Source organism: Callospermophilus lateralis, chromosome 12, assembly GCF_048772815.1.
Source record: "Callospermophilus lateralis isolate mCalLat2 chromosome 12, mCalLat2.hap1, whole genome shotgun sequence".
NCBI lineage: Eukaryota > Metazoa > Chordata > Mammalia > Rodentia > Sciuridae > Callospermophilus > Callospermophilus lateralis.
In genome coordinates, this window is record NC_135316.1 from 88,656,063 (window position 1) to 88,680,050 (window position 23,988).

General features: G+C 36.4%; 1 protein-coding gene across 1 annotated transcript in view; it reads left to right on the top strand.

Annotated features, from left to right (window-relative positions):
• Positions 1-15,546, top strand: part of Lnx2 (ligand of numb-protein X 2) — a 70,902-nt gene extending 55,356 nt beyond the window's left edge. Inside the window, exons 6-10 of the mRNA XM_076872273.1 lie at positions 659-799; positions 4,465-4,642; positions 6,911-7,142; positions 10,800-10,958; positions 13,285-15,546. Of these exons, the coding sequence (XP_076728388.1) occupies positions 659-799; positions 4,465-4,642; positions 6,911-7,142; positions 10,800-10,958; positions 13,285-13,420 (846 nt within the window). The 3' untranslated portion in view covers positions 13,421-15,546. The remainder of the gene's footprint in view (positions 1-658; positions 800-4,464; positions 4,643-6,910; positions 7,143-10,799; positions 10,959-13,284) is intronic.
• Positions 15,547-23,988: the final 8,442 nt, after the last annotated feature.

A 23,988-nucleotide genomic window follows, 5' to 3' on the forward strand; every position in this document is an offset into this window, starting at 1 on the left:
AAATCAAGTTCCTGAACTGCGTGGAGATGCTGGCTGAATGTTATTCCTTTGTTATTTTGAAGAAATTGTCTGAAACTGTTTAGTTTAATAAAATGCTTAAATAACAAATGATTTGTAGTATGGTATTCAAATTGTTATTTATTTTTCAATTTAAAAGCTTAAAAAAGTGATTTCTTAATATTTTGACTTCAATCATGAGGAAGATTTCTACTTTTTATCACAATTTGTAAAATAAAGCTCTCATAATTTCCCATAGGAATAATAGTAAAATTGGGATTGTGGCCATGCCAAGAACAGACATCAAGTAAATTAGACCGGAAATTTTAAAATAAGAACAAAATAAATTTTCAAACATAATAGATGTGAATCTCTGTTTGAATTAAGATTACAGGCCTCTAAATTTAAACAACATCTAAAACAGTTTAATACGCGCACGCGCGCGCACGTGTGTGTGTGTGTGTGTGTGTGTGTGTGTGTGTTTCAGCCATAGAAATTTTAAAATACTAGCTAATGAAAAGAACTTCATCCTCCCTGCCACTAGGTATATTCAGCTGCCCAGTTAAAGCCCTTAAACATTGATTGAGAAGTGCATAGTATAATCTTTTTAAAATGGCAAACATTCTTCATGACAGTGTTTCCTCCTATGTGTTTCCTCCAGGCCAGTGGGGAGAGAGTGCAATTAACAATTGCTAGACCAGGGAAACCCCAGCCTGGTAACACCATCCGAGAAACTGGAAGTCACAACAGCAGCCAGCACCATGCACAGCTGCCCTCTCACAGCAGACCAAGCTCACACAAGGTGAGGTGGTTTTTGTTAATGTATGTTGTCCTCAAAGAATCACTGTTACAAGCTTATAAATTTTAAATGGAGGCATTTTATATGCAAATCATACCTCAATAAATGGATTTTTTGGAACAATTTAATTGCAGGCTATTATTCTATTGAAAGTTTGTATCTTGGAGAGTCACTTTTGTTGTCTCAATTCCTCAGCCACAAGAGATGGTTTCTTGGCAGGGAATGTTCCTCTGTCAAGTGGTTTACAAGAAGTGTATGATCTTCCAGAAAAATCTGTTTGCTTAGTACTACTTGAAAGTGAGATTTATCTTGGGTTGCTTATTTAACTGTAAGTATTAGTTAATATGATTGAAAAAGTATCAAAAAGATCAACATGTCGGTATTTAACAGTTGGGCACACTGCTTGCATAATAATTATATTTGTGAATATTAAACATGAATCATAAATTTTAAAAAATATTTTTAGTTGTAGATGGACATATTAACTTTATTTTGTTTATTTAGTTTTTTTTTTGTTGTTTTAAATGGGTGCTGGGGATCGAACCCAGTGCCTCATGCATGCTAGGTGAGTGCTTTACCACTGAGCCACAACCCCATCCTGTGAATCATAAATTTTGATAGATACATGTATAACATGTTTTCATGTGATAACTTAGAGGAATATTATCCTATTACAACATTAAAATTCCCATATGTTGAACTTTGTTACTGCTGCCTCCAAATTACTAAACTGGCTTTATAATATATTCCAAGGTCATTTATCTGTGCTGAGAATTTTGATGTCTCACTTGGTAATTACAAAACTCAAAAAAGAATGGTGCTTTAGCATTCTTGGTATTATTTACTCCATGTATCCTTCCTTTAAACTAAACTTCCAATTGGACAGAAATTTTAAAACAATGATGTAATGCTTACCCAGTTATCTGAATATGAAAGCTAAATAGGAGCTTCTAAAGTTATTCTTCTTAAGTAAAATTACTAAAGTCCTTGGCTTAACAAAAACTGATTGATCTGCTTAAAACCCATAGAAAGTTAAAAGCTAAAGCAGTCTTTAAATTGAAGTATAACATTTGAGCGAATAATTCCCCTTAGAATCTACTGTTGGTATCCTAAGAAAGCATAACTGAAAGGCAGTATTTTTGGCCCATAAAGTTAATCTGGTTTTCCAAGGTAAGTACAAATGTGTCACTAGTTTTTGGTTTAGTTAATATTTAAGAGAAATTATAACCACAGAATTGTTCTCTTGTTTGAACAAAAATCAAAATGTATAAAGGAAACCTATAACTTTGCCTTCATAATGATGACTATGAAACAATACCTGTGACCATTATTGTTTTGAAAAAGATTTTGAATGTTTCATATATCTAGTTGCTTCCATTACTATATATTAATATATGCTTTAATATATATATAATATGTAAATATAATATATGTCAATATATTTTTTATATTTATGAAATGGTAATATAAAGCAGAAGATAATGAAATCTTTTATGCCTCTGATTTTTTTACATTAATTTTGAGACACAGATGTCTGACAAAATTAGAATGTCAAGACAATTTTGAAAATTCTATTAAATCATTCTAGTATTCATATTTTTTAAAATTCATATTAATTATTTTTTAATATTCATATTTTTAGTTTTTGTTTTGGGCACAGATATGTTTCTTTCATAAATTTGCTATTTTTTATCCTCATTAATTTTTATGTGACACTGTTTTAAAGAATAAGGCCAAATTCATTCTTAATTTTAGGTACTTTATATTTCCTCATTGGTTAAAGCAACGACATAGAATGAATTATAAATTTAGCTGTTTTCTTCTAGCTAAATTGCATATGTTATATCAGGATCTAGATTGCATATGTTATATCAGGATCTGATTAAGAAAAAGATCTCCCATGGAAACCAAATTCACCCAGATTCACCAAGACAACCTATTCAGATGGTTATAAACATCATTTAAAAGTACAGTACACACTATACCTCTTAATAGCTGCTTTGATAAGCATTTATATGATTTTTGAACCTTTAGTTCCTTGAAGCATACTAAATATAATCTTTGAAGTTTGCTTTAGTTCCCTGAGGAAAAATTGCATACATTTTAGCCATCTGAAGCTATAAAACAAAAGTGTACTCAAGGCTATTTCCCTTAGTTGTTTTCATGACCAAATTGTGTTTGGCCAGTTTTGAAGAATACTAACATAAATATCATACTTTAGATAGAAGACTGCCTTAACAAGGTTGACAAGTTCACAGCATCAGAACATTTTTCTAGGAATTCTATGCTGCTATACAAGTAGTTCCTTTGATAAATTTCAATCATGCATGGATTGCACATCAATAGAAGGGCAGATGAGCTTAGATTTCCAGGCTTAATTTAGAGATTTGGTAAATACCATCATCAACAGTTAAGTACATGTCAGCTTTTTAAAATAATATTATATATACTTTTGACATGTGTAAGTTCAAATCCCTTGTGCAGTCACTTACAGTTGCAGGTAACCTGATTTCTCTGAGCTTGTTTCCTCATCTATAAAATGGAGTCAGTAATAGTATTTACTTTCAACACCATTGTGAGGATTAAATGAAAGAATGCAAGCAGGCCACTAACTTTGCACATATTAAGCCTAGTAAATGTTAGTTATTATTTTAATATTGATATTGCATATGTATACCTTATTACTGAATTCTAATTCAAAGAACAGTGACATTTTAGATTCTCCTTTTTTCTTACTATCAGGAGTGTCTTTGTATGAATAACAGTAACAAATGTTAGTAAAGATAGCTTTTTGCTGCTGGGTACAGTGGCGCACACCTGTAATCTCAGCAACTCTGGAGGCTGAGGCAGAAGGATTACAAGTTCAAATCCAGGTTCAGCAACTTAGCAAGACCCTGTCAGAGTAAAAATATTATAGACTGGTGAGGATGTGGCTCAGCAATTAAGCAGCCCTGGGTTCAATCCCTGGTACCAATCAATCAATCAATATTTTTTTCCTGAGAATATTGGTTCATTGGAAATTTATTTACATGTCATTAATATTTTCAAAAATTTGGTTATTTTGTATCCTTTCAGCTTTTTATGAAGATTTTGAAAGTAGATTTGCATTTGCCTCATGACGAAGCACTTACAGTCCTCATCAGTAAAAATCAGAAGATAGGTCTCTAGCCTTTCTTTTGGCAGTTTGCAAAATCCACACTTTACTCTTTGTACTCTTCTGTTAACTTTTCTTATAAAGAATTAGGGAGAAAGATACAAGTAAAATTAATTGGCTTGTCTTCAGAATTTAAAACTCAAAAGCATTATTTACTTTTACAGAGTTGATCTATCTTGGAGCTCAAGATAATTATACAAATGATGTGTTGATTTTTTTTTTTGACTTACATATATCAACAGTTCTAAATTTTTTGAGTTCCATAAATATTATATAAAAATAAATTAGTTCAAAGCTTGACACTGATATTAAGTGTACCTATTAAGAACTATGTGTTGCTTTCAGTTGTTAGGGGTAAAAAAATAAAATCACTTTATAAATGCTACATAGGTATCACCTTGGTTTAATAAGCTGTTTTTACCTCAGCTATCTATTATTTCATTATTCAATATATATATATATATATATATATATATTTTTTTTTTTTTTTTTTTTTTTTTTTTTTTTGCTTTAGGATCTTACTCAGTGTGTTACATGTCAAGAAAAACATATTACTGTAAAAAAGGAACCACATGAGTCCCTTGGAATGACAGTTGCTGGGGGCAGAGGAAGCAAGAGTGGTGAACTGCCCATATTTGTGACCAGTGTACCACCTCATGGCTGCCTTGCACGAGATGGCAGAATCAAGAGAGGTAAGATAGGATCTGGAGCATTTCCACCAAATCTTATCCCTGATGAAGAATATTTACAGGTGGTTATGGGGGCTCATACCTATTATCCCAGCTACTGGGGAAGCTAGGGCAGGAGAATCAAAAGTTTGAGAACAGCCTGTGGTGGGGGGGAAGCATATCTTCAGAGTTTCCTATTAATGTCCTTGAATGTCCCTTGCATGTGATATCTTCCTATAGGGTTAGGTAAATACCCAATATAAAAGAAAATTGTTGAGGGCTGGGGATATATCTCAGTTGGTAGAGTGCTTGCCTTGAATGCACAAGGCCCTGGGTTCAATCCCCAGCACCACAAAAAGGAAAAAAAAAAGTTGCTGAAACTTAATAAGGATTCCAGAATTTACAAACTATTACTTTGTTGGATTTTTTTTTTTGGAAAAAATCCTCTAAAAGACTTATGCTTCAGCATTATGGCAGGTACTCTGAAGATTCATCTCATTAATAAATGATGCTTGTGATAAAATGTCTATGTAGAAGAGGACTCAAAGAGGAGGTGGGGCAGAAGACAATTTTATTTTAGGGACAAACTCACTAGTTTAAGTTCCTTCCCTATGCTCTGTAATTTGCATAGATGGGAAGGTGTAACTTAGTATTACTATTGATAAAAACAACAGTCTTTATTGACTTAGTTGTTCATATGGAAAGAAAATTGAGCCTAAAATTTGTTTTCCTTTAGACTCTTGCCTCATACCATATGCAAAAATTAACTTATAGTGGATCCAAGACCTAAATTCAGAGCTAAAAGTCTTAGGAGCAAACACAAATGTAAATCTTCATGACCTTGGATTGTGCACTAGTTTCTTAGACAGACACTAAGAGGTCAAGTCACAAAAGAAAAAAATTAGGGAAACTAAACTTCATCAGAATTAAAACCTTTGTGCTACAAAGACCACCACCTAGAAAGTTTAAAAAAAAAAAAAAGAATGAGAGAAAATATTTGCAAATCATATATGTGTGTGTGTGTGTGTATGTATAAATGATATATCTAGAATATATAAGAAACTATTCAAACAATAAAAAATAAACAGCCTAGAGAGACTGAAAGGTGATTAGTGGTTGCTTAGGTTTTATAGGTGGGGTTTCTCATGGGATTTCTCAGGGGGTGATAAAAATGTTCTAAAAATTATTGTGGTAGTGGTTGCACAATATGCTACAAACCATAAAACAATGTATTTTTAATGAGCAAATTGAATAGTATGTGAACTATTATATCAAGCTGCCTTGATATAATAGTTCACGTACAACAACTACCACAATAATTTTTAGAACATTTTTATCACCCCCTTTTAAGTTATTTGTCCAGTTTTAAAATTGAGGTAATTTTAGTTCCTTGTATTTTCCAAGTTTTCTCCAATGAGAAAGTTTGCCTTTAATAATCTGAAAAATAGATGATAAATTGGGAAAGGGGGATTTTTCTATAGACTTTCTAGCACAAATGTCTGCTTCCTATAAAACTAATCCTTTCTTCCTAAGCTTTTCTATAATCCCCATCATGCTTTTTCATTATTATTTGGGAGAGCAACAAATATGTCTTTTCTCTCTCAAGCAAGGGAAAATGTTTAAATCACAAGTTTCTGTTGACTGGCCCAATGGTGTCTTCTCTGTACATGTTTTAGGTTTTTTTGCCCTGAGTGAACTATGCAGGGTTGTCTTTATGTATAGAACTATGTAAGTATTAACTAGAATATATTTAAAATTTATTTCTAAAAAAGTAAAAGGTCAAATAGTTTTTGAACTGAAAAAAAAAAAAAAACTGTAAAAATAGCTGAAATTCAAAGTAAAGAAATAAATATGCCCAGGGCCTGTAGATGACAAAACTCAAGTGAATGATTTGAATTTCCAATCATATCAAGGTGCCATAAGTCATACTTCTTTCTCTGTATTCTTTCTCTGTATTATGACATTATTTAAATTTTTTTAAATATTTATTTTTTAGTTGTAGTTGCACACAGTACTTTTATTTATATGTGGTGCTGAGGATGGAATCCAGGACTTCGGACATACTAGGCGAGCGCTCTACCCCTGAGCCACAACCCCAGCCCCGTTATTACTTTAAATTTTAAAATTTTGAACCATTTTGGAATGTTTTCAATGAATTGGACTTGTTATCACTGCTGTAAAAATTATAAAGAAGTAAGAAGTGACCTTTTTACCTTACCTGAGTTATTGAAACCTTTGAAATGATCATTTGGTGACCAGAGGACATATATTTTGGTTTCTTCATTTGAATAGGTGATGTGCTGCTGAATATCAATGGCATTGATTTGACCAATCTGAGTCACAGTGAGGCTGTTGCTATGCTAAAAGCCAGTGCTGCTTCTCCAGCTGTTGTCCTTAAAGCACTGGAGGTCCAGATTGTTGAGGAGGCAACTCAGACCTCAGAAGAGCAGCCAAGTACTTTCAGTGAGAACGAGTATGATGCCAGTTGGTCTCCATCCTGGGTCATGTGGCTTGGACTTCCAAGGTATTGATAGCTTTTTGTTGTTTTGTGGAGTAATACTTGCAGTCCTCTTCAGTGAAAATTAACATAGTGAATTTACCTCTTGTTGGGAGCAAAGGCTTTAATTAGATAAAAGTATCAACATCAAATCAGATTATTTTTTAAAATTTTTCCTATTACATTTTAAAAGAGATTCAATAACAAGAGCTAAGCTAAAAAGATTTACCTGTTTATAAAAACAAGGAAAGCAGTTCTGCCCATCCTGATTAAGGATCTCATGTATGCTGGCCATAAGTTTGGCTGTTCCCGTTGCTTGCTTAGAAAAGCTGCCATTACCAACACTCACTCTGATCTGTGCTTAGATTTCACATGCATCTTTCACATGAAAAACCAAGCTGGTGCTTGAGGCTATACCCTATTACAGGAGCCTTTTTAAAAGTCCCTTTTTATCTTTTTAACTTTCACTAAAAAGGCAGGATTTGGGGGTTTTGTTAGACACACAAATTTCAAAGCCAAATCATTTTATTTTTAGCTCTTCCACCTTTTTAAAGAGTCTATTGCTTCGTAACTGACTATGACCAACCCAAAACATTCCGTAGTTGGTTTGTGTCAGGGTCATAGAAGCACGTGGAACCTCCAGTGACATCTTCCTTCCTCTGGACGGTTGTTCTTGATATTAAGATGGCAAGAATGTATGTTACTATCTTTAGTTTCTAAATCAGTTTCAATTCTTTTTTAAAAAAAAAATACTTATTTTTTAGGTGTAGATGAATACAACACAATGCCTTTATTTTTATGTGGTGCTGAGGATTGAACCCGGGCCCCACCCGTGCTAGGCGAGCACACTACCGCTGAGCCACAATCCCAGCCCAGTTTCAATTCTTACTGTATATAAAAGTCTAAAAGTGAGCTATGATGAAACATTTTGACTCTTAACCAAATATAAAAATTACTGTCTTTAAAAAAAATAGATAAACAAGATAACTGTACCAGTTTCTGGACCATCTGATTCATGTGCAATAAAGTTATAATAACTAGTAGTCATATAGTGCTTTATTGTTTGTTTTTGGTTTTGGTATGGGGATTGAACTCAGGGGCACTTAATCACTGAGCCACATCCCCAGCCCTTTTTATTATTGTATTTTGAGGTAGGGTCTTGCTAAGTTGCTTAGGGCCTCACTAAATTGCTGACACTGGCTCGGAACTTTCAGTTATCCTGCATCAGCCTCCTGAGATGCTGGGATTATAGGTGTATGCCACCATGCCCAGCTCCTAGTGCTTTGTAGTTTATAAAATATTTTCACATAAAAAACATCAGGGAAAAAAGCACAAATATTATTGGATTTTATTTATTGCTAACCTAACTGGCTTGTTCTCTTGGTTAAGAGGGGAGCAGGGGAGACAATTAAAGGCCTAAAAGTAGAATTCATGTCTCACAGACCTGTAGAGATCTTGTGAAGAAAGCTTTTGGATTTTTTTGTTTATCTGTCTTTGCATCAAAGATGATTACATCATATATGTTTATTCTGTGCATCAAAACTGATTTTTTTTCCCCATTGGAAGATAAACAAAGACATCATGGCTGCTGTTAACTTCCTACAGAGCTACTATATAAATTGTGAGGTTCCAGCTGTCAGAGGGAACTCATTTATCTTGTTCAGTTCTCAAACTGATACCTGAACCTGTTTATGTAAACCTAGAATGGCAGGACCAGTGGATGAGAAGCCAGCTGCCCAAGCTGCACAAGTGCCAATGAGTGCTAGAGAGCTGCTGTGCCCCCTGCTGATGGAGCAAGCAGACTGGTGACATTCTTGGGAAAGGCACTGGACTTAGTGCTTCCATTAATCGTCCTTGTCTGTTATGCAAGTCTAGTTTGGGGTTCACCATGTTCACATCTTTGTAAACAGAATTTTCTTATGTGTCAAGCAGAGTAAGAAAGATTTGGGATGAGAAATAGGCTATATAGTAAAAATCTATTTCTGAGCCCACCTGTATTGAAGGAAAACCCTTTGAACAAAAGGCCACCATTGCATGGATTTACAGAGGTCCCTGTTGTTCATGGACTTATATTAAATAGCCACGCATCTTCCTTTGTGAGTGTAGGTAGCCCGTATGAGCAGATTTCATGCCACACAGAGTTGCAGCTCTGCATTTCCTGAAAAGGGAGACTCTTCCGCTCTTCTTTGCTGGAAGCATACCAGAAAACTACTTTTTTGTTTGTTGAAGGAGATTCAGAATAATAAAAATAATCTTCACTGTTCCTGAAAAACAGGCCAATGAATAGGATCTTTCTCCATCTCAGAATCCTCTTTAAAAGTCCTTGTCAGTGAGCTAAGAAACTAGACTGGAAACTAGATTAGAAGTTTTGACATATGTATCACTTTACAGAAGTAGCAATATTAAAAAATCTTATTTATTATATTAAAAACAAGAAATCTTGCCCTATATTTCTATAGATCTGATTTCACTTAATAATGAAAGATATTTTTTATTACAAAAAGATATTTTTCTATAATTTAAAAAAAATAATTTTTTTTTTCAGTTTTTACTTATTGCTTATTTCCACATCTATAGAACTGTGAACATATTAAGTAGATTTTTTCCTCCCCTCACTGGACAACATTCTCCAAACTGGCAGTAACATTTTAACAATAGCATCTCAGTGTTAGTGATATAAAAAGGAAAGACATATTTTTAGGTTAGTATTTTCCAATCTAAGTACTGTTTTGAGTTTTTTCGTTTTTTTGGTTTTTTGTTTTTTTGGTGCCAAGGATTGGACTCAGGGCACTTGACTTGACCACTGAGCCACATCTCCAGCCCTATTTTGTATTTCATTTAGAGACATGGTCTCACTGAGTTTCTTAGCACCTCACAGTTGCTCAGGTTGGCTTTGAACTCGCAATTATTCTGTCTCAGCCTTCCAAGCCACTGGGAGTACAGGTATGCACCACCATGCCCAGCCTATGTACTGTTTTGACTTTAGAGTCTTCCCTTAAAATGAAAACATTCTGAGTGAAAAAAAAGAACAACAAATAACTTCTCATATGAACTACTAATAGGACCTGAGGTGGGGCTTCTGGGAGGCAAAAGATAATTGTGTACCTGAAGCTTTTGGAAAGCTTCAGTAGTGGTCATTTTCTTCTTTTATTTGAGTTGAGAGTGACAATACTAGATGTCTTTCATACCAATTTGTGATTATTATAAATTCAAGTGATTATTAGTATTAAGGGTGTTGTTAGCAATACAGTGAGCAAATATAGGCACATCATCTTTTCTTTTTTTACATATTCTGAGGTGTCATCAGTAATCAGGTATATTTAAAGCTTCTCTGAGTGCATGTGTTTATGTATACAGCTTCACTTGGGAAGAGGAGACTGAAAAAGGCTGGAAAGATTTGAGTCTACCTAGGACTGCCTCTGTGCTGAAAAATGGGTGGTCAAAGTTATATAGTTGGGGCCGGAGGTATAGTGCATTGCTAGAGCACTTGCCTGTCATGCACAAGGCCCTGAGCTCAATACCCAGCATCAAAAACACTAATAATATGAAAAGGAAATAAAGTAACTTTCTCTTTTTTACCAAGAGTGTTGTGTATACCATGTTGTGGAGTTTTAGCAACGATAAACAGGCTATGTATCACAGATTCCACTTTAACTTTTTCTCTATTCTTGTGTTTGTTCACAGCGCCCTTCATAGCTGCCATGATATAGTTTTACGAAGAAGCTACTTGGGAAGCTGGGGCTTTAGTATTGTAGGAGGATATGAGGAGAACCATACCAATCAGCCTTTCTTCATTAAAACCATTGTCTTGGGAACTCCTGCTTATTACGATGGAAGATTAAAGTGAGTGGTGTTCTCCTTAATGATGGAATTTGTGTTTGTTAAGCTAGACATGATCTAGCCCAGGGTTTAGTACCCAGTTCAGCCTGCTCTCCATTTTTGTAAATAAAGTTATTGCAACACAGCCATGCTTATTTATTGATAACGTCTATGGCCGCTTCCATACAGACTTGAGTTGTTGTGACAGAAACCATATGACTGAAACCTTGTGTGATTCACAAAACCTATAATCTTTACCATGTTTCCAGAAAACATTTGCCAACCCTGTCAAGGCCAGAGTACTACTTTTACTAACTTATCACTTAAAAGCTGTATTTTATTAATCTAATGACCAGAACTGAACCTGAGTCATTTGATTGAATATATTGTGACATGATGACAATCTCTGAGCAGTTTTTCCACACAGACTACTTAAGTTCAGTCCTGTCATTAGATGACTATTTTATTTTTCTACCTGAAACATCAGGCAGATATTTATAGGAACTCCATAAGGGAGGATTTTTTTATTTATTTATTTTTTTTCTAAACCAAGGATTGAACTCATGGGCACTTAACCACTGAACTACAGTCCTTTTTATTTTTTACTTTGAGATAGGGTTTCACTAAGCGGCTCGAGGCCTCACTAAGTTGCTGAGGCTGGCTTTGAACTTGCAACCCTTCTAACTCGGCCTCCTGAGCTTCTGGGATTACAGGCATGTGCTGCCATGCCTGGGGAGGGAGGAATTTTGTTGCATTTATTGTTATGTCTTGAGCAGCTCCCATAGCAGTGTCTTGCATGTAGTAAGATCTCGGTGTATATTTGGTGAATGAATGTGCAGTAGTTTACCATATGCCAGGCATAGTGCTAAGGGCTGTGGGTGCATCATTTAATCTTAACACCCCTGGAATATTTTACAGACAAACTAACTGAAGCTAGGGAAGGCTTAAGAAACTTACCCACAACCAGATAGTGAAAGTGATTGACTGGCATTCAAACTCAGGATTGCCTGGCTCCAGAGCCCTGGCTTCAGACTTCTGCTTACAGCCGCCACTAGACCTCACCCAGCCAGCTTTTCTATTTCAAAGTTTAGGCACTGGGAGAAGAAAGGAAAGTGTCATGTCAAGAGATTATCACCAAGAGGAAGGAAGAGGTGCTCAACTGTAAAGTCTTAGTACCTAGTTTTCAATGGAAGAACCTGTTTTTTTTTTTAAGTAAATATATTCTTCTGTGTGCAGTGATACACACCTGCAATCCTGGCAATTCAGAAGACTGAAACAGGAGAATGGCCTCAGCAACTTAGACCCTGTCTCAAAAAATAAAAAGGGCTGGGAATGTGGCTTAGTGATAAAGCACTCCTGGGTTAAATCTCTAGTCCCACCCCCCCAAAAAAGTAAATGTATTCATACTAGACAAAATGCTGAACATCGGTAGTTTATACTGTTTGCAAAAAAGAAGAGACACTTAAATAATATTGTGAAAAGCTAATCAAAAATATGCTCCAGATCAGTCTCTATTGATAAAGACGAAAAAGGTCATCACTTTAGGATGAACAAATGAATTAATCATTCTCTTCAACTAAATTATCTGCCAGGCCTCAAGTTACTTAGTTTATTGATTTTTATCCCACCTACTTCCAAAAATGAAATTCATATTCATATTCATGTTGTTGTAAACTAAAAGTGAAACAAATCAAGGATGATAATAAAAGTTGTTACAAGGATAAAAAAGTCCTCAGATTTGTCACCCACTTTATACTTAGAGGACAATGAGTATTGTAGCTGAAAGAAGAGGAAGTATGAGTCTTATTCGAATAATTTAACCCTCAGGTATATGAGCTCTAAGAATAAATAGAGAAATAATAATCAAAACAATAACTAATGGGCTAGGGACGTAACTCAGTGGTAAAGTGCCTGCCTAGCATGTGCATAGCCCTGGATTTGCCCCCAGCACCACAAAAATTAAAAAATAAAAAGTGTAATAATAACAGTGTCCAACACTCTCCAAATGCATCACTTGGTGTTTTTATTTATTTATTTATTTTAAAAAGAGTACACACTGATTCTCCTTGTTGTATGCCTAAGCTAGTATGTGAAAATTATTCTACTTGTTCTTCAACTCCACCTATTAGTTATGAGAGGGGTTCGTACAGGGATATTCTTGATTAGCCAGGGAAAGCCAGCAAGTATATGTTTTAAAAATTTTCCAGATGGTTCTCAAAATAGATAATATACCATTGTTGTTGACAGTAAACCCATAAGTAAAATTGAGATTTTCATACTGAACAGTTGGGATCTTTTACATGTCCTTAAAATAATAACATTGTTTCTGTTTCTATTTGTCTTTAACCAGATGCGGAGACATGATAGTGGCGGTAAATGGCCTCTCAACTGTGGGCATGAGCCATTCTGCACTGGTTCCCATGTTGAAAGAACAGAGGAACAAAGTCACTCTGACTGTTATTTGTTGGCCTGGCAGCCTTGTATAGAGTTTTGGTTTCCAGTCTTGCCTCTTCATTTTTAGGTTTTTGAAAGAAACCCCCTGGGTTTCATGTGTTTCTGTTTGTTAGGAGCTACTGGCACAGCTGGTATATGCAGGGCCAAAACCCACAAAGATCATCCTTTCATTTTCGTTTAAAAGGTTTCCTGAAGTTAGTTATATTTCTTTTAGCTTGGAAACAGTCTTCTGCCAACCCTGGTGAGTTTATATTTTCAGAATTCAGACTCTTGGTGGTCAAATTGTAACCTATGGTTACAAACTGTGACCTAGCCAGTTGGATAAAAGTGGTGGATCTTTGTTTTCAGTAACTAAATCATAAAATGAGTTCTATATCCCCCAAGATCAGTGTCAGTGCAGCCACTGACAAAAGCATTTACTGCCTCTGTCATAACCATGAATGGCTGGGTACATTTTAAGTTTGTGTGATAACAGTTGCTCATTTTTCATTGTTATCAACATTTCAAAACGTCACAGTTTATAAAGTGCTTTTTCTGGTTTGTTTTATTTCTACTTTAATCTCTCAGTATTTGTCAGTGATGAAGATATAAGTCTGACACTATGATAGACTTTTTTTAAAAAATAATGTACCATTATTAGAGTAGTAGAGAATAAAACAATGTTGTCTGTTATCCAGAGACAAAGAGATTTGGGTGGTAATTATAGCTTAGTGCTGGAGATATAAAGCTGCATTTACTAAAACAGTCCAAAAGCATTAAAGATTAATTTCCAAAGGAACATTTTGCTATGTAGGAAAAATTTGAAGCCGTTTTTGCTAAAAATCATTTCTAGAGTTTGTATTATATTTATCAGCAATCTTGTCTGGAAATGTTTTTGTGATTCATGCAGTTAAATTAGATGATAAAGACCATATTGCTATTAAATACGTATATATGTATCACAGTTGAGTAGGAGAAGGGAGACCTTTTTTATTTTATTGAGATAGGAACTTTTCTTTGTTGAGTGTTTTAGAAACTCTTTAGTTTTCCCATTATTTCTTAAGAACTTATTGTTTCAAGTAAGAGGTTGAAAAGCTCATTAAAAAAAATATGAAATAGTAGGTTTTAGATGTTAATGTCTATCAGTCTGCTCTTGGTCACTAAACTTTCATATTTTGGAAATGTTTTTGAAAACTGTGCTTTATTCAACATGATTGTTCTCTGGAGAGTACATAAGGAAGTGAATAAGAAAGATATCTTTACCTTATTAATCTTATGCATACTTGAAAAAAGTTTCAGTTAGAAACCTAGTTCAGAATCTGAGCTAATTTATAAGTGACCTCTGTAATAAATGGTATTGATAATCAGAGAATGTATTTCAAAATATCGCAGTATATTAAGAAGCATGATCACTTTATTTTCAAACCTAGCTATTGCATTGGAGGAGTTTATTGTATGTATAGCATGTCACTGATTATTCCAGTTAGTTTTATAATGATTTTTTAAAAACATATCTCTTTAGAATAAATAAAAATTGGTGACAGTAATTGCTACTGATTTGTTCAACCCCTTAACTGCACTGTATGGTCAACATGTAACCATGATACAGTGGAATGCCCCATGCAGTATATTACTGTTATGCAATGATTGACTTTTGAAGCAATTTGATATTGAAGTGCTTTGATATTCTAATTGACACGGAACAAGTTTTTTTCCTGCTTCCCAAATAGAATTTTGTAACCAACTTTGCTATTTTTTTTAAACAGTTTGTAAGAATGTGTCATTTCTTGGGGAGAGGCCATCCATCAACAAATATCATAACTGCTACTTTGTTATATATAAAATACTTATATTGAACCTGGTGGTCTAATGAGTCTTTAGGTAGAAGATTTTTTTTTTCAATATTATTTTTATCATGGAAATCTCAGAATCAGCTTAAGCAATAGATTTCATGAGAAAAGACTAGAGCTTTTGGTCAGAATGATATTTGGTGATGGAAACTTGTTCATAATTTATTGCTACTGTGGAAATATTTGCATTTTCTCATTTAATCTTTTACAGTTAAATATTTTGATTTGTTCTGTGCCTTCAGTTTAAATTATTTCAGGACTTTTTTGGACATGTTTAAATAATGGTATGATAATCATTCGGATGGAAATAAAAGTCATCCTTTCCATAACAGCAGTATTGTCTCTTTTCTTGCACAGCAAATATTAACTCAATCAGGAACTCTTACTTTTGTTCATGGCCCTTCCATTCTTAAAATAACACCAGGCCTGAGCCCTCAGGATCACAAGTGTCCCTTCCTACTCTCATTCCTGCAAGTAGAACACAGGTGATAGAATATGTATTGACTTGTGAATTTCATCTCTGCAGGAGCTCTAGATTACTTCATTGTTCAATGAGACCCTGAAATGTGAGCAATGGTACATGTTGAAAGATAATATATAATATCTTGAATACATTGGATTATAGAATATTATTAAATTAATGCCATCAGTTTTTTACGTTTTCTAATGTGGTTTAGTAGGAATTTTTACATTGCATTAAATGGCAAAACTTATAAAATTTCAGTCAAACTCACTGTCCCCTCACCCTTTCCTTGACACAGCATTTGCCAGGGCAGGTAATCTTGGCATCATGGTTTCTGTTCTTTAGATAGCTTTGATCATCCCTGCAATGTTTGTTTGTTTTTTGTTTTTGTTTTTGTTTTTAATGGAAAAAAAAAAAAACAGATAAATCAGGTGTGGCTCATTGGTAGAGTGTGTGCCACATGTGCTTGAGGCTCTGGGTTCAATCCCAAGCACCACACACACAAACACACATAAGCACAAAGAAATAAAATTGGCTCCCATTTTTCTTTTAAACTTGGCGTACCCTGTGGTTTGATCTCTAGTCTGGCATTCCAGATGGCTCCTCAGTTCTATTGACCCTCTGATACTCCAGCAGGCTCCTCAGACCCCCAGTTCCTGGCCTCCCAACACATGCATATACTGTTTCCTCAAACTGTGAGACCTTCCCTTCTCTGCAAGTTCAGGTTCCCACATTTGAAGGCCTGACTTGAGTCTTCCCTGCCTGTTGGATGCCACTCCCCTTTGCCTGCTTGCCTCTGGATTTGCATTTAATCTGCCTCTGTCACTTGCTATTTAATTATTGTCATAGTTTTAAGCACCTTCTTTATCTGCCAACTTGTAGTGTGGGGTATTCTCCCAATGCCCTAAGTCTAGCTCCCATGATCTTTTGGCTCAATATCCTGTTATTCGATGGCATCTACTTCCCAAATAGAAATGTGTAAGCATTTGACGACCTCCACTCTTTGAATCCAAACCCTTAAGCCTATCAGAAGTCCTTTCCTAAATTTCATCTCTGGTCATATCCTTGTCCTATTTGAAAACCATCAGTGTTCTACATGGTCTACAAGATACCGTGAAAATGGTTTGGTAATCTGGTCCTGCAGTCTTATGAGACACCCTTTCTTGCTTAATGTATAAACCATCCCCCTCACTCACCCATCTCCTGTGTCCGCAGGGGCTGATTTGATCCAAGTGACCATCTTCTGGGAAACCTTTACCAATCTCTGGGTAAATTTTTTTTTTTACCCTTGTAAAGGCTTTATTGAACTCTGTTTTTATGGTCATAGTTGTACAGTAGGGAGACAAAAACTTGCCAGATAGTTTCTTGATTACCCCATCTGCAGTTGTTTTTTAAATTAGACAAAGGACTGAGGACAGTAGAGTTCATGCTTGGCATACCTAAAACGTTCCATCCTTAGCACTACACATACATATTCACACACAAAAAAAAAATGTCAATAGCAAATGTCAGATTCAGTCCCCTATGAAGAGATTCCAGGGGAAGACTCTAGGCCTACTGTCCTTTTTCTATTCCAGGACCCTACATTACATTTAGTTGGCATATCTCCTTAGGCTCCTCTTGACTGGGCTGTTTTCTCAGACTTTCTTTGCTTGGGAGCATCCCAACAGTGTTGAAGAGTGTTGGTCAGGTAAATGGTAACTTGCCTGTCATTAGAACTTGCTGTTTTGTTTTTGGTTTTATTTTGTCATGGTTAAACTGCTATATAAGCATTTGGGAAGAAAATATCTGAGAACAAATGCCATTGATCTCATATCAAGGGTACATACCATCAACATGACATCTGTTTTGTCAAACTGAGCGGGTACAGTGACATCTCACTGGTTTCATTTTACATTTCCCTGGTTACTGGTGAAGTCAAGTATCTTCTCCATGTTTGCCAGACATTCAGACATCCTCTGATGAGCAACCATTTTCTCATGGGCTGTTTGTGTTTCTATTATTGGCTTATAAAAATTATTTATTCTGTATGTTATGCAACTGTCTTCTCCCAACTCATGACTTCTCTTTTCAAGTTTGTAATGATATGATAAACCAATGTTCCTCATTATTATATTGACAGAGGTATAAATAGCAGATAAGCAGATTGTTTTTGTCTACTTTTACAATTTCTTCATCTGCCAGAGATTGTCCACTTACATTATTCTGATGATTGTACTTTTTCCTTTCATCTTAATTTTTGCTTTCAATTTACTCTGCCTTTCTGTGCTTTATGATTTCTTCTACAGAATTATAGATTTGTTTCTCTTATCAGTTACCCTTGAATTTTTCTTTGTGCATACTTAACATAGCTTTCTTCTACTAGATTATAGATTTGTTTCTCTTATCAGTTACCCTTGAATTTTTCTTTGTGCATACTTAACATAAAGTCTCACCTTGATCACTCAGTTACTCTGCCCTTTCTCTGTAGTATGAGAGCCTCAGACTGTATGAACTACAAATGCTATACTGTCTGACTTAGCCATGGTTGTAGCTTCTCTTTATTCTCTTGTGCTCTTGACCATTATTACATGTTATATATTCATGGTTTGGCTACATTTTGTTTCTGAACTAATCAAACTATTGAAAAACAGATACAAACACATCAAGACAGACATAATAATAACATCCCACAAAGAATATATGTAAAACAGGCTAGAATGGGACTCTGGGAACTCTAATCCAGACAATGTGGAGTTTGGCAATTGCAGTCCAGACCTAAGAAGAGATTTCATAAAAACTTGGGATGCAGGGCTGGGGTTGTGGCTCAGTGGTAGAGTGCTCGCCTAGCAGGTGCGAGGCCCTGGGTTTGAACTTCAGCACCACATAAGAAAAAGTAAATAAAATTAAGGTATTGTGTCCAACTACAACCAAAAAAATAAAAAAGGAAAAAAAAAAAAAAAACTTGGGATGCAGTGTCACTGTTACCATTAATGCCAAGATCCAAGCTTTGGGACTCACTAATGTAATTTTTCATTTTCCAGCAGGGAGACAAGGGCAGTCCTGCAAAGATGACTGTCATCTATTTTTCTAGAGCAGATGCAACTTACATTATAAACCTAGAGACATGTTTTCGTATGAAAAATATTGGAAGACAAGTGTGTAAGCATTTTGTAACTGTAATAAAATACTTCAGATAATCACCTTTAGAAAAGGAAAGGTTTATTTTTGGCTCACAGTTTCAGAGGTTTCAGTCCATGGTCAGTTTGGCCACATTGTTTTTTTAGGCCTGTGGCCAAGCAGTATATCAGCAGGGAATATGAGGCAGAACAAAGCTGCTCACCTCATGTTGGCCAGGAAGCAAAAGAGAAAGACAGGAAAAGAACCAAATCTAACATCTCGTTTGCGGACACCAACTACCACCACCATGAGCTAAACCCTCCCACTTGGCCCTACCTCTTAAAGGGTCCACCATTTCCCAATAATACTGCATGCTAGGACCAACCACTTAACACACTGTCTAAACCTCAGATTCAGAGGATTTAGGTTTCTCAAGATACATGCAATGTGACTAGGTTTTCAGTCTTCCCTCTTTATCCTAGCAGTTGCTCTTTTCTCAGTAGAAGACCCTAAAGCCTTCTAATTCTATTGATATAACTTCAGAACTTGATTTTCATTTTTTTTTTTTTTTTTTTTTGTATGTTAAAGTAGGCTAGAGCTTTACGATTTCTGGAATGTTGGAAACTTTGGTCAGATAAATGGATGGTTAAAACGGTTTGAAGTTAGCACACCTGAATTTCAGCTTCCATGTAATGGTATAATCATGCCCCATTAATTCAGACTTAACTAAATTGGAATTTAAAGGGCTTAAACAGAATTGAAGTTTACTTGTCACTTTTTAAACAATAGACATCTTAACATACGAAAAAAGGAAGCGTGGGGTAGCTGAGCTGTATGCTGAAGTACACTGTTTAAACTCAAGTTTCTTAAGCACTTGAAAAGTACCCTTGAACATTCAGTGATTGATGGACTTCTTTCCCACGTAGTCACTTAAACAAGATGTATATAGCACCTATTATATATACAGAACAGTGATAGCCTCTTTATCGCTTCTTCACAACCTCTAATTTCATAATTCAGATGAGCTTCCATTTGTCCACATTAGGTGATGAAACCTCATAGATGACACCAGCACAGGAAACTGCTGCCCTGGTCACAGACTAAGAATTCACAAATTGAACTTTCTTTTTTGTTTTTTTTCTGTTAAGTCTCTCTCCCTGGCCTACTAAAAAAACGATTTCAACTCCTCGGGGTTCTTATTAGAAAGTTCTTACTATTTTATGGTGTAAATCGATTCCATTTAACTACACTACCAATTAATTTCTATGACAACACAAGATCTTTTTTGAAGTAAAGTTCTACAGGTACGCACAATGCCTAATAGCTATAAAGTGCCTAAATAAGAAATACTAAAACTTCAGTCACATTCAAGAATAAAAGACATACTCAGAGACCTAACACCATCCTGGCAGATGGCAGAGAAGGGCTCACCAGGAAAAGACTCCATGGCGGAGGGGGAAGTGCTGACTTTCCATTTGACTATATTAGCTTCCTCAGCAAGAAATAATACCTTGAAGACCAGCTAGTTAGCAAACTAATATCAACACTCGCCTTGTCTCTTCAAAAGTTTTCCATTTAAGGGTGAATCCAATGGTAAGCCCTTGGGGTTCCGAAGACTCACCAAGAGAAGGGATTGCTTAGACTCTGATGGAGAGAAACAATTTGCAATGTTGAGTTTGGGAGGGTGGAAGCAGCTGATAAAAGTTTTTCTTTACTTTGCTGGATTTTATCCCAAAGCTTTCTTTCACCGCTTAACTCTAGAGCTAATCTGGGAAGGCCTTAGATGTTAGGGTGTGGTGACATGGCTGTGAGCCTCTTCCGCTCCAGGGAAGCGACACACCAGAGCAGGTTTGTAGATTTGCCTGTAGATGTTCCCCATGGCCCAGGCCCTCAGGGTTGGAGTTTGGTATCCTTGTCTGACTTCTTGATGACCATGGACTAAACTCCTGCTCCTGGGGTCCCAGCCTATGGTGAGGTCAAGGGGCACCTGTGCAGGGTGGTGGGTGCTCAGCACAGCAAAACACTCTGTGGGCAACTAGTGTTTAAGGAAAATGGTTTCTTGTCACCTCTTGTTTCCATGTAAATCATTCTGAAGTAGGCAGTGTCCTTGTTTCATCTAGTTCTCTAAACCCTTTATAGTCATTTATCCTATTGGTCCCAAATCAGAGCCTTAGAATTGTAAGCTCCATTTTCCTGGCATAGGGAGCACTTCTATATGTCACCTAGGTCCTGCTTGAATAATTCCCATGACAGGGACCTCACTACCTCATTCCTAGTTTTCCCACTTGTAAACAATTGCTTTCTTTTTTTTTAATAGTAGTAATTTATCCTTGTCCCTCTTCTCAGCTAGAGTGTAGAAACTTGTACTTTTAAATGAAATATTAGGCACAAGACACTTGATTCATCTGTTCTTTTTACTCAGCAAATATTAATTAATTTATCATCTACCCAGGACACTTCTAGGGGCTTAAATCTACCAGTTACCAAGACAGACTTGTTGCTGTCTCTGAACTTACATCCTAAAGAGGGGACATAACTGACCGTAAAGAGAAGAAATTGTTTAATTTCGGTGATAATAATGTGATGAGAAAAACAAAGGCAGATAAATGGAGATGAACCTTCATGTAAAAGAGAGGGGCTCTGAGAAGGCCTGCGTGAGGAGGCGGGCGGGCAGAATACAGCTTCTCTGTGGACGTCAGAGGTTTCACGACAGGCACCCTCGTTCCTTGGAAAGGTGATCACACCCCACGAGGCCTGACGTCTGGGCTCGTGGCATCAGCTGAACTCTACTTTTTTCCTTCATGCTGGGACACAGAAACACAAGTGTATTTTGGTGCCCATGGGATCCAAATAAATGTTGGAGAGACCAGCTGTGCAGCTCTGTGGGAAGAGCCACACAGGCCACTGACCCGCCTGAGAAGGGTGACTTGTGGCCCTTCTCTGGTCCCCAGTTTTCTATAAAATGGGAAGAATAATACTAACTTTGCTTGGTTGTAAATTCAAGAGTTTGTGCATGGAAAGTGGCTGACATCTTGTACTAAATAGAAGGCAGTTAGTTATCTGTGGACACAAAGAGATTCTGGCTAGAATTAGCCTTGTCAGTGATCAAGAATCATACAAGTGAATTATTAAAACTACTTTTAGAGATTCCTTTGAACTCAGATGTGTGTTTACTGCTAATACTGTGTGTGCTTTCTTAAATATGACACATTAACCAGCAGGTTCTCTCATGCACCTTAATCACACAAGTGACTCACATTCCCCAGACACCACCCTGAGCTTTCCAGTAGTCGGGCTTCTGCTTTTGCTGTTCCCCAATTCCGGGAGCACCTTGTCCTGATTCTGTTCTTACCCCAACCACCAAGCACAGCTTATTCATCTAAGCCCTGCTCAAATGCCAGCTGTGTCAGGTTGTCTGGCACCCACAACCCTGTCTGCCCCTCCAACCGTGTCTGCTTCTGCCGGCAGCCTGTCCCATCTGCACCCCTCAGTGTCTGTGAGCTCCTTCAAGCTCTGGGTGTTCAACCACCTACACACTTAACTGTGACAGTCATGCAATGCCTGATGGTTTCAGCACGATGCCAGGAGCTACAGAAGAGTTGGGGGTGAGGACTGAGAAACAATCTCTGGTTCCCATCTGCAGCAGGATAGAGCTAAGTTTAGGAGCCGATGCTGAAGCAGCAGAGATCACAGGCTTCTCTTGCAAAAAAGTTTGGCAGAACGTGCAAGTGTTTGTGAATGAAATGGCATGATGTCTAGGATCTGCTTTTGAACACTCCAGCAAACACAGGAGGAAAAATGAGAGGAAGAGAATACATGGAAGTAAAGAAATGTTTGCAGTTTCCATAACAGAAATAGAACAGTGGCAATAAACCCACAAAGAGGTTTAGGAATGGAAAAAAAAAAAAAAAAAAAAAAAGCTGTGGTGGTTTAGACTCCTGTAGTTGGACATTGGTAGAATGAGTCTTTGCAAGAAATATGAGAATGTCATTTGCTTTTGCTTTTGTTTAGTTGTGGCACAATTTCTAGGCTGATTTGCTTATTTTATCTCCTATGCATGTTTAAGAGATGCAGGTGTCGGTGACTGACAAAACTCTATGTGTTTGTCTAACACTTGTGTGCAGAACGAGTTTTGCATTATTTACAGATTTTTTATTTGATTCTCATAATAACCTTAGGAAGTATCTTTGAAGTAGGTTATTCTCATTTGATAAATAAACAGCACCAGGATTTCAGTGAAGTGACTCACCAATGTGCACGTAACTGGCAAGTGGAAAAATACACACCAGTAACAGGAACTCTCCCCCGCCCCTTCCCTACCCACTGCCAACTTGGAGATTCTACATCCCCGACTTTCATCAGTATCCTGACCACACTGGCTAACCTGAAAATAGAGGAAATATTTGCTTCACACCTCTTCTTACATCTGCCTTCCTGGCAGAGGACTTCACCACATTCAATATTCACTCAACAAATGAGAAGGGCGGATGTGCCCTTTGGGAAGCCCACACTGTAAATAGTAAAGTCAGAGCAAAAATGAAAATGAGAATCCCTGGGTACTCTCAGGGGACTGGCCCCAGGACCCCCATGGATTCCCAATCCTGTGGATGCTCAGGTCCCTGATGTAAAATGACACAGCACTTGCATAGAACCTACATGCATCTTCCCGTGGACTTTAAATCATCTGTGAGTTACTTTATACAATGTAAAAGTTGTGTGAACAGTTGTGATTCTGTATTGTCTAGGAAATTATGATAAAAAAGTCTGTACATGTTCATTACAGATGTAATTTTTTCATTTTACTTTGTTTGTATGTGTGGTACAGGGGACAGAACCCAGGGCCTTTAGAATCCTAGGCAATCTATATCCCCAACCATATATATATACAAATACAAATATACAAATACACATGTATGTGTATGTATGTTATCTATATCCATGTATATTTACATGTGCATATACATGTATGTTTTCTATTCTTGGTTGGTTGAAGTAATGTCATTGTACTCTGGTCGACGTTTGGGGGAGGCCAATAGTTATACTGAGTAGGACATTAGCAAGGTTGCAGGCTGTGCAAAATCTATATTCTGATTTATTCTTGATTTTGAACAAGGTTTGTAGTGTCAAACCAGCTTAATTCATCCCAGGCTTTTAATCTGAGCTATTTACTTCCAAAATTTCCATTTTAACATCTAAACAGGGGAACTTC